Source organism: Panthera pardus, unplaced genomic scaffold (assembly GCF_024362965.1).
Source record: "Panthera pardus isolate Hobbes unplaced genomic scaffold, ASM2436296v1 HiC_scaffold_10, whole genome shotgun sequence".
Taxonomy (NCBI): domain Eukaryota; kingdom Metazoa; phylum Chordata; class Mammalia; order Carnivora; family Felidae; genus Panthera; species Panthera pardus.
Window position 1 is genome coordinate 39,495,924 of NW_026526655.1, and position 12,403 is coordinate 39,508,326.

General features: G+C 35.1%; 1 protein-coding gene across 5 annotated transcripts in view; it reads right to left on the reverse strand.

Annotated features, from left to right (window-relative positions):
• The window catches only part of SLC39A10 (solute carrier family 39 member 10), a 145,682-nt gene that overhangs the window by 21,247 nt on the left and 112,032 nt on the right, over positions 1–12,403 (reverse strand). For all 5 annotated transcript variants that reach the window (XM_019428314.2, XM_053906770.1, XM_053906751.1 and 2 more), the window contains 2 exons: positions 5,446–5,615; positions 2,996–3,184 (listed from right to left, as the gene is read on the reverse strand). In XM_019428314.2, coding sequence (XP_019283859.1) covers positions 2,996–3,184; positions 5,446–5,615 — 359 coding nt within the window. The remainder of the gene's footprint in view (positions 1–2,995; positions 3,185–5,445; positions 5,616–12,403) is intronic.

Below are 12,403 nucleotides of genomic sequence, written 5' to 3' on the forward strand. Positions count from 1 at the left end.
GTTCCAAAAAACTAAAGCTTACTCCCTTTGAATTTCATTGTGTTTAATGCAATCTTACATTTCCCTACATGTGACATAATGGGAAGGGTCAAATTTGAGTTAAAATCACAAACTTTGTAGTTTACTTCTGTGAGAACTGGGCAGTTAAATTTATTAAACCATAAGAATACTCATCTGTAAAATTAAAATGATAGATTCTTAGGATTAAATGAGGTGATGTGTGAAAAAATGACCTATCGGTAACCGACTCTTAACAGCTTCGCAATAAAGGTAAGTTTTCTTTCTCATCTAATCTATCCTCACTTATTAATAAATCCTAAGTATTGTATTTCATTGTTTAGTTTTAATTTTCCTATCTTTTAACAGTCTGCTTTCTTCTTTTAGCAATGTAACTGTGTAACTACCTCTAACAACTCCTCCAACTTAAAGTTCTATTTCCGATCTATGTATGTTTATTGGAACAAATAACCTCTTCCCCTTTAACTTGCTTTGATCAACAGAATGCAAGAAAATGATGGACCAGTTCTGGAACTAGTGTGAAACCTGACACCTTTTACTTTTTTACTCAAGGAAGCTAGCCACTAATCTGTGAAGAAACTCAGCCTAGGCTCTAAACAGAGGCCATGTGTGGGCACCTGGGTGGCTGGGTCAGTTAAGCGACTGACTTTGGCTCAGGTCATGATCTTGCAGTTCGTGAGTTTGAGCCCCGTGTCGGGCTCTGTGCTGACAGCTCAGAGCCTGGAGACTGCTTCGGACTCTGTGTCTCCCTCTCTCTACCCCTTCCCCACTCATGCTCTGTCTCTCAAAGATGAATAAATGTTAAAAAAAATTTTTTAGAAAAATAGAGGCCATGTGGAGGACACTAGATGCAGACATACACATTCATGGGCCTCCTACCCCTGCCCTGTTGAGGCCAACCCAGGCCAGCTGAGTTTGAATGTAGTAGAGTGAGTGAGTGTAGCTGATGGTAGGGGGAACAAAAGAACTGCTCGGCTGAATCCTGCCTAATTTCCTGACAGAATTACGAGAAATAATAAAATGTTGTTATAAGCCATTAAATTGTGGGTCCTTCTGCTTCGTAGCAATAAGTAACAGAAACTGGGGAAACACAAAATGTTCAAAAGGAGTAGTATGGAGACAACCAAAGAAAAGAAACAGCAGCCGTGAGTTGAAGTAGAAAGGAGAAAAGTGGGGGGAAGGGAAAACAAGCCAACCATAGCACAAAAGAGAAAAGAAGAAAATGTACAACACCAGCTGGGATTGTGTTCAACTGCTTTGGTTCAGATTGTCCTTGTCCACTTTCCTGAAAACTTGCCAAATCACTACCCTCAAAGCCCCAACTTGCTGAAACCAGTCCTCATCTGATGTATTACTTAATGTATGCTCTGAAAGCTTCCTTCCAATAACTGACTCTTCTTTGCAGATGGTCAAACGTCTGTTCTATTCAAGGATCACTAATTCCTTTTCTTCAAAACAATGCCATACACTTTTTCATCTTTGGTTACTCACTGTCCTATTTATCATAAAGGAGACACACTGATTTATCTGCACAGATTCCTCTCTTTGATATTCTTGAAGAATTCCTTACTATTAGATACAGAGTACCCCTTTAATGGTGTTCCATTGATTTATCTAATCAAATTCCTTTAATTTATTTACTTCTTTCAATATCAAATTTCCAAAGAGCTGCCATGTTCTGGAGATTCTATTCTTCTACATTAGTTTACAAAAATAAACATGTTTAATTTTCCCAGTAAATTTAAATGCAAAATGAGATCAAGATTAAATTATAAAAAACAGAAAACATGTTTACTTTGAACTACCTCTTGAAAGACTACATTTCATACTTACTGGTAAATTATGCAGTCCCTAATATTCTGTACAATTAAATATGAATATTTGCTGCTTAAGTGTTAGCAGGTACACACAACTGAAGAAAATTGAGCTTCTCAGGAATGTCAAAACTTCTCTATATACTTTGCAATATGTAACTGTATTCTAAATTATGTACTCAGAGATGGACCCTAAAATACTTCTATTTCTTGAATGTCATCAACAATTAAATCATATTGATTCTCTCATTTAAATGGTTCTGGGGCACCTGGGTGGCTGAGTCGGTTAAGTGTCCGACTTTGGCTCAGGTCATGATCTCATCGTTCATGGGTTTGAGCCCCCCTCTTCTGGCTCTGTGCTGACAGCTGAGCCTGGAACCTGCTTTGGATTCTCTCGCTCTCACTCTCTGTCTGCCCCCACCCCACTCACACTCTTTCTCTCTCTCAAAAATAATCAATCATTAAAATTTTAAATAGTTCTCTTAATCACCTTATCTTTCCTATTCCTCATGACATGACTCTACTTCAAGCCCCCATCACCTCTCTTCTGACTCATTTCTCTCCAGCCACTCTCACCTTGGCATCCCTCCTACCAACACTCCATTCTTCACCCATCCACCTTTCCATACACCCTCTGAAAACCAAATGCTGTTAGGCTTCTTTCACTTTTGATCCTTTCCTAGTTCATTCTACCATTCCTCAGATAATAATTCACTTGCACATCATCTTGATCAACCTTCCTTTGAAGGCACTTAAATATGGCAATACCCTGAATAAAATATGGCAATTAAAATTAAATACACTATTTGAAATATGATATGAAAATACAGACAAAAAGTAGGGCTTATTTCCCACAGATTTATATAGCAACTGGAAATCACAAGGAATGAGTCATAGTTTTCACAGCTATTTTGTAGCTGGGCAAGAATTAGAATCACTCCCCCTGAGTCCCAGTTTAGAGCTCTGTTCTAAACCATATTTTGTCTCAAGGAAATATATACAAAATACATACATATACAAAATATATACATAAAAATGGCAAAGATCAAAGTCAATGTTTCCTTGAACACACACCAACATCATAATTAAGCATGTGGCCAGAAAAAAAATTTTTTTGAGTTTCATATCTCAGAAAACGGAAGAAATCATTACAAAGTACTTACTCTTTGCTGTTTGTAGTGCTTAAACATTCTAATGCAGTGTTCAATGATAAATAACAAGTAAATGCCTCCTAGAGCGACAAGTCCTTTCAATACGGCATCATATTCCTCCAAAAACTTCTTAGATTCGTGTCCATGAGAATGTCCATGCCCATGTGCATGTTGATGACTATGATCATGTCCACCCTGAGACTATTAATAAGAATAACAAAAACTTCTAAACAAGTAATTAAAGATGCTTTTTAAAATTTTGAGACTATAATCTGCTAGGACACACAAAAAAATACCTTTCAATTTTTAAAGTGGTTCTCTAAATATTATCTCACATAAATATAAGTGGCTTTTTATTTAATTTTGCTGTCTGTATTCAGTGGCCTGGAAAGTATTACATTTCATGGTAACTCTAAAACAAAAGACCACAAACTCAAACGGCTATAGGAGCTGACACACACTACAGTGAGAAACTCAAGCAGCATTAAGATATTAGGAAGCATGGGTCCTTTTTAAACCAAAGTGAACATGACCCAGATGTCTAACATTCAGTAAAAACAAACTAATTCACCTGCCGGTCACAACCTGTGACTCCCTGTAATCTTTTTCTTAAACTGATTATATTTTTATGTTTTTCTCTTATAAATTGAAGAAGTGATGAGACGCTACCTATACTTACAAACTATGGAACATTATAAGTATACACTCACACATGTGTTTATTTTTCTACAGTTTAAAGCTTTAGCAAAAAATAAATTATAGAAATGGGTACTTTTTAATTGTCAAACGTACAAGTTCCACAATAACAATCTTAAAAATTAGAGATCTGGTCTTAAGTATTTCCCTTCCTTATAACATTTATCTGTATTTTTTCTCCATCTGCTAGCAGCCAAGAGAAGAGATTTCTAAACTTCTCAAAGACGGTAAGGCCATTTAAAAAGGTAACAGCTTGGGGCGCCTGGGTGGCGCAGTCGGTTAAGCGTCCGACTTCAGCCAGGTCACGATCTCACGGTCTGTGAGTTCGAGCCCCGTGTCAGGCTCTGGGCTGATGGCTCGGAGCCTGGAGCCTGTTTCCGATTCTGTGTCTCCCTCTCTCTGCCCCTCCCCCGTTCATGCTCTGTCTCTCTCTGTCCCAAAAATAAATAAAAAACGTTGAAAAAAAAATTTAAAAAAAAAATAAATAAAAATAAAAAGGTAACAGCTTTACGTAATTAATACTTAAGAAAAAAATAAGTCAAATAGCACCTGAAGACTGTTCTCACTTCAATCAACTGTTCTTAATAGGCCCAGTTTTGAAATTTTGTGGCTATTCTTGAGGATGGTAAAAAGGGAAAGCAAGGGGTAGGAATAAAGGAGGAAATCAGTAAATAACATAATGAATCAATTTTTAAAAATTTACATTCACAGTTTAAGATTTATTAATCAATTTTTTAAGGCAGTGTCATATGGTATTCCAGATACCAAATCTGGAATTCTGAACCAATTCCTCTGAGTGAAGGGGAAGAGGAGTATACAAAACACACAAGTAACAATTCTGGGAGTGCCTGGCTGGCTCAGTTGGTAGAGCGTCCAACTCTTGATCTCTGGGTTGTGAGTTCAAGCCCCATGATGGGTGCAGAGATTACTTAAAAAACGCAAATCTGTTTCCCAAATACTCCAAAGGAGGTGGTAAGAATATTTTAAAAAAACATTCAAACCTGTAATTTTACATTTGGAAAAGAAAAAGCCCCAGTGTTTTCACAATTTGAAGTAAAAGCAGTAACACTGTATCAAATACTAACTAATAACAGATTTTAAAAGGTTGCTAAGCGTGGTACCAGAAGTGTGGGCACATGATACTATTAGAAGGGTCCCGAAATAAAGAAAATAAGTGGTATTCCGGGAGAAAACATAAATGGCCCCATATGTAAGGAGCTAAATGCCTATAACTGAAATTAGTTAACTAAATTGTTAACTGAATATGTCAGTCTATTCTTGATCAAATAAAGATACCTGGGGCACACTGACTATACAGCACAATCATAAGACCACTTCTACATTTCTCCTAATGGCTTTCTTGATATAGCATACAGATAAAAATCAATGGATGGTGTATCTTCTTAAGTATTCATTTACAGAACTGCTAATAGAGCAATTTTTTGTAAATTTCAGCTCTACCCAGATTAAACTGACATATAAAACTGTATTTAAAGAGTACACTGTGGTGATTTGGTATGTATACGTTGTGGCAGGAAAAAGTAATACTGATGTAACCAATTTTTGTTGCTGTATTAAAACCTAATGACTCAATTTACTTTAAAACTATTGCTATTAAAACTATGCAAATGGAAAAAATACTTCATCCTATAGGCAAATACAACAAATACTAGATTAGTGTACTATAGTTTGCTAATGAAGGACCTTTTTAGCTTAAATATTTTTATTTTTGTTTTGTTTTTTTAAAGATTAAAAAGATTTCTTACATGGGGCAGTAGATGAAGAAGGGCGTCTCCACTCATTGTTCCTACAGCTAGTGCAACAAGGAATGTGAGAAGAAATTTGAAGCATCCTTGGTTAATGATGGGAACCAAGATCACGCCTAGCAAGGAAAGCAGGCTAATGACAGTGATAGAAATGATACCACAAATCCATGCTGTAGGAAAGAAATTAATAGTCAACATTAATATGACAATATAAGCCAAAAAGCTCTAAAGAACAATAAACTTAAGATAAATGAGTCATGGAAGATAGATTATCTTACCCTGACTATGCTTTTTAAGAAGTTTTACATTTTGGCACTGCTGTGTTTAAAAAGAAAACAACCACATAACCCACCTGAACACTTTAAAAAAGAAGAAGTTCAGACCAAGTTATAAATAGTACCTTCAGTAGCCCATCTTATTAGAAACAGGGATTTAAAATGACTTCAGGCTGTGATTCACTCTTAATATGTAGACTGTCAAAAAATTTTTACCAATGTATAAAGGCAGAGCCACAGCAATAAAACTATTCATTTAGAGAATTACAATTATAAAACTCTCCTGTGAGCATTAGAGGAAGCTGAGTATCTAGTGTTATCTTTGTAAATCTTTTAATACAAAGTTTGAGAAACTTAATATACCAGTCCAAAACGGAAACATATTCATAAGAGATTTAAAAAAAAAAGCCTTATTATTGGTACCATTTTTGCATTTCATTTCTTATTTTTACAAAGGATAATTCAATCCTGTCCCCTTGATACTATTTTTACACTCCATAAATAGTTCCAAATTCCCCTTGCTCCAATTTGGCTTTCTGTATCATTTTCTAATTTGTAAAAATTACACTATATAATTTTGGGGGGTTTTGTTTTTTAAAGTGTATTTACTTTGAGAGAGAGAGAGAGAGAGAGAGAGAGAGAGAGGGAGAGATAGCACAAGCAAGGGGGGAGGGGCAGAGAGAGGGAGAAGGAGAGAGAGAATCCCAGGCAGGCTCCTCACTGACAGTGTGGGATCCCAGTGTGGGCTTGAACTCACAAACCACGAGGTCGGATGCTTAATCAAGTGAGCCACCCAAAGGCCCCTCACTATGTAACCTTGATTGAATCAGAGCACAAGAGAAATGTTTTCACAACAGGATTTGTGAAAAACAGAAGTGTGATGGAAAAGGGGAATTCTGTCCACATTTCTTTATCGAGGCTATTCATACATAGATTAGATACCAGAAATAACTGCCAGTGGTTCAGGGGATGGGGCATGTTCATTTAAAAAGTGAGATTATTTTCAATCGGTGGCCTAAAGTGAAATAGAAATGTTCTGGCCTAAAAGTTCTGTTTAATTTTTATCTATAGAAAATTTCACTCAATAATAACTTGGTAAAGTTTTTCATCTAAAATGCTATTTTTTCTCATCAAACCCAGTAAGACTATAATCTGCTGAGAAATTTTACGTTAAGTGTTATAGTAAGGGAACAATGAAAAATGTTATTTCTTCAACAAGGTAAAAAAATTTTCAAAGACAGAAGTAAGGATAGGTAAGGAAATGAAACTTTACTTCACCCACTAAATGCTGAGATTTATCAATTCAACTGTGTTTATACGTTGGACATTTTAGTCACAATATCCAATGACACTAATACTATAAGCTAATTCCATGCTAAGGTAGCTCACAGGATTAAAACAACAGGTCATCTACTACTAATGGAAGTTCTGTGATTTATTCTATATCTAACAGATAATTTCTGATATAAACACGGGTAATCTAAAAGTCCAAAAGAAGATAGAAACACACAGCCAGAATTTGCATTTAGAGTCTTTAATCCTTGCAAAGATTTGGGAACAAGGAAGGAAGAGGCAAAGGGAAAAGATTCATTATGAAGGCGACATTGTTAGTGAAACCAAAAGATAAGAACAACTATGGTTGGGACTATAAGGCACAAGGAGCTAAGGTCAAAAACTCTATTCTAGAAAGAAAAATATAAGGTCAAAATGTTGACTTAATAATGATGACCAAGTTAGTTTATCTCTGTGCCTCAAGCACAGGCAGGAATAATAAAGTCAGTGGGAGAGCCTGAGGAAATAGGTTGGAGTAAGGTGGCCATAGGTCTAAATTCAGGGAGCCAATAAAAGTTATTGGCCAACTAAACCAATAAAGGAGTGTCAAAATTACCACAGCTCTGTAGTTTCAATCATAGTAATGGGGAAAAAATGGACAAAAGATACTTGTAGTAACTAAATGGGACAAATTGAGGCTGGTAACAAATACATTAACCTGAAGATAATATGTCTCCTATATTAATATACAATTCTCCCTTCCCAAATATGTTTTTTTCTTACTTGGGCAGTAATTAAATTTAGAAGCACTTTATCTCAAAACAATCAATATAAAAGCAACTTCAATTAAGAACTTAAAGAAAAACAGTACTAAAAATGACTTTAAAAAGCCAGTAATTCATATTCCATGATACTCTGTATATGCTAATATATATGCATAGGTATAGCCAAAGCTATAGATGAGACCCAAATATAGTATAAAGAGTAAACAAATTTGCTAACTTCTCGTAAGTATTAAAAATTTGTATTAATCAGAATTATTTTGCAAATGATGTGCTGGAATTAAGCACCGAAGCTGTCCAAATGAAGTATTTCTTAGTTTATTCCTATGTCCCAATGTCCAAGAAAATTCATATAATCTATAGATTAAGATGCTAAATTTACCCAAAATCTAGTTGGGTAACTGTTATTTAACCTGCTCTTTCCTTTTTTATTTTTTTTAGGGTAATATTATATTCTACACTGGGAAATATACATTCATTCATTTTTGGATTTGCCCTTTAAGATATTTGCAATAGAAATTAAATTTCTAAATCTTATTATAAGGAGTATACCATTAATTTGATATAACAGATATTTGAGATGGTTAACAATTTACACAAAATAATTTAACAAACTAATAAAATATTAGCATTAGGATCATATTTGAACATTTGAGCTTATTAGATTACAGAATTCAAGACCCTAGGGGAGCCTGGGTGGTGCAGTCAGTTAAGCGTCTGACTCCTGATTTCAGCTCAGGTCACAACCTCACGGTTTTTGAGTTCAAGCCCCACATTGGGTCCCACACTGACCATGATGCAGAGCCTTCTTGGGATTCTCTCTCTCTGCCCCACCCATGCACATGCACTTCTCTTTCTCTCAAAATAAATAAACTTAAAAAAAAAAAAAAAAGAATCTAAGACTCTATTAAACCATTATATATTCTTATAAGCATATTTACAAAAATCTAATCATTAGAGAGAGATGAGAGAAAATGTGATTCTAGTTCCTAATCACAAAAATTATATCTGAAAATGAACATTATTCTAAGCAAGTATTTCCTTTCTAAAATTCCCATATTAACTCCTGGCTAAGGGTGTTCTGAATGCGAAGAAAAGTCCTAAAAGAGTCTATGAAACCATAAATATTTTGCAATGCTCTGAGGTGACTTACAATTTCAAATGGCTTTTGGTTAATTAGCTAAAAACCAAATTACCAAATGACAAATCAACCAAAATTGAATCCAGTGAAAATCGATGTGCCAATATGATAGGTGAGCTAAATATATCGTCACTTAACACCAATCACAGACAGACTGACACATTATATTAGTCAAGTGCTTACACAAATAGTTGGGGGAGGGGTCTGAGTGTGAAAGGGTGTATGAATTCACATGTGCACAAATGAGTACATATCACATATTACACACTCCCAGGTATAATTTCTTATGTATCAGCTCTGAAATCATCTTTCTCATCCACCCGAGAAAGCAAATCTGTGAACTAAGACATACTTGAAAGAGAGAAGCCAGTCATTATTAGAAAATCTTTAGCATTTTTGATATTTGACATCTGAAACTCAGAAAATACAAGAAAACATAAGCCCACAAAGGAGAGAAAGCCTTACATAAATCAATCCAGCATCAGAGCCCAACTTCAGGTGTGCCATCGTGGTTCTATTTTTAAGGGAATGCCATTTACTTAAAAGAAAATGTGAATGATGCCACTTCAGTCAGTGCAACGGTATCACCTTGAGCTTGGCCAGTGGCCCCTCCAAAAGAAGTTGATACACACACACTCTTTAAAAAATAAATAATACAAATGCTTTTGGTTTTCTGGTCACTTGGCCAAATGATCGTCAATAATTGGTTACTGACCAACAACAAAAGCCAAGAATCAGAAAAAGACTAAGCTCTTACATTAAAGTTAAATAATCTGTATAACTCTGAACACCTTATATAACTTTTCTGAAATTAAGAGTTCTCATTTTTCCAACTAGAAGAAATAGATTTAGTATGCATGCTACCTTCAAAAGATTTAATGGATCCTATAACTTCTCATAACATATTTTGTATAAAACACAGAGCACAACTGGGACTATTAAAATTATTCTTCCATATATACATTGCCTGTATTGACAGAGTTGGAAATTATTAAAACCATTTTCAAAGATGTCTATTATTCTGCCACTTTAAAAGGAGAATTATCTTTCCAATTCCTTGATTACCAGTAAGATACTTTAACTGGCACTGTAATTGCTATCTTCACACTATATAGCTAGAAAGGACTTTAATAATCTACACTAGCATTACTCAAACTGTGTTCATCTAATTCTCAGAGGTATTCCAAGGGGAAGGAGAGGAGAATTTAATAATCAAAAAGATTTGGTAATACTTGGTTAAACAAGTTCCCTCAAAGCCTCCACCAGTTTAATAAGCAATATGAATCTCTGCAAGGGGAATACAATGTGCGGCATTTTTCTAACTCACTTGATCATGGAACCTATTAGTATATCTCAATGAACCAGGATCCTCCTACAAAACAGGATTTGGAAAATGCTAATGTAGACCAGTGTCATTCTACTTTACAGATTTACATACTGAGGCAGAGAGATGTTAAATGTTAAATAATGTGAATTCACACCTACTAGAATGGCTGTTAAAAAAAAGAAAGAAAATCACATGTTGGCAAAGATGTGGAGAAACCGGAACCCTGGTACACTGCTGGTGGGAAGGTAAAATGGCACAGTCACTCTAGAAAAGGTTTGGTAAGTCCTCAAAAAACTAAATGGAATCACCTTATGACCCAGGAATCCCACTCCTACGTATATACCCCCAAACAACTGAAAGCAGAGACTTCGATACTTGTATGCCTGTGTTCATTACAGCATTACTCAAATAGGCAAAAGGTGGAAACAACCAAGTACCCATCAATGCATGAATGGATTAACAAAATGTGGTATATACATGCCATGGAGTATTATTACTCAGCCATAAAAAGGAATCAAGTTTCAATATATGCTACAATATGGATGAACCTTGAAAACTATACAGAGCGAAATACACCAGACACAAAAAGACAACTATGGTATGATTCTACTTATCTAGAATAGCCAATTCAGAAACAAAAAAGACAAGAAGTTACCAAAGGCTGAGATTAAGAGGAAATGATGATTTGTTGCTTAATGGTTACATAGTTTCTATTTGTGGTGATAAAGATTTTTTTTAGGGTGCCTGTGTGGCTCAGTCAGTTAAGCAACCGACTCTTGATTTTGGCTCAGGTCATGATCTCACAGATTTGTCAGTTCACACCCTGCTTGCAATTCTGTCTCCCTCTCTCTCTGCTCCTCCCTTGCTCACATGTGCTCGCTCTCAAAAAAAAATGAACTTAAGAAAAAAAAAAATTTTTAATAGATAGCCTGGCTGCCTCAGTTGGTGGAGTGTGTGACTCTTGATCTCAGGGTTGTGAGTTTGAGTTGGGTACAGAGAATTACTTAAAAATAAAGTCTTTAAAAAAATAGTTTGGGCATGAGCACTGGGTGTTGTATGGAAACCAACTTGACAATAAATTTCATATATTGAAAAAAAAATAGTTTGATGGCTGCACAACATTGTGAATGTAATAATCGCCACTCATTTGTACACATCAATGGTTAAAATGGCAAATCTTATATATATTTTAACATAATAAAAAATGATTAAATAGCTAGCTAAAATGGCAAAGTAAAAACTAAACCAAAACTCCTGTTAATCCACTGTTTTCTCCTAAATTAAACTACAGTATTTTCAGCAAATTCTTGGCCCAGTCATTTATTACTTATGTATTTACTTCACAGAGGTGGTTCCACATAAAGGAGAGTCTGTAAGAAAAATAAGACTAAACATGAAAGTAAGAAGAAATACTATTAACTCAAATGGCAATCCATCTTTCAAAATTTGAACAAATTGGGATGGGGGAGGGACAAAAGATTACCACAAAACAACATAAAATCATCAGAATATACTTTTACTTATTTCAGTGTTATCTAAAAATACATATGAGAGTAAGGTTAAAATATTTATGTCCCATCCAACATAAATTATCACTTAGGTTTCTTATTTCCTAAGAAATAAGGGCTAAGAAGCTATATTTCCCGTTTCAGGTAAATTAGAAATTTTCTAGGTATTTTCTATAGATTGCAATTATTCCATCATACCTATTTCATTAGCAAAACCACCCGCAATCTCTCACAAGTGTATGTTATAGATACATGTTTTCTTATACTGATTTACTGTTCATTTTTTAAAAGTAATTTTAGGGGTGCCTGGGTGGCTTAGTCAGTTAAGCATCTAACTTCAACTCAGGTCATGATCTTACGGTTCGTGAGCTTGAACCCCACGGCAGGCTCTGGGCTGACACTCAGAGCCTGGAGCCTGCTTTGGATTCTGTGTCTCCTTCTCTCTCTGGCCCTCCTCCATTCAGGTTCTCTCTCTCTCTCAAAAACAAATAAACATTAAACAAATTTTTAAAAATTTTTTTAAAAAGTAATTTTAGCTTTCCAGCACTAAAATTTTAAGTAATAGTCTCTTTACAACTTGTAACTCTTCTTCGAGGACAATTACAATCCTTTTGACCTATGAGAAGTAAAATTGTTTTCATTTTATTGTACTT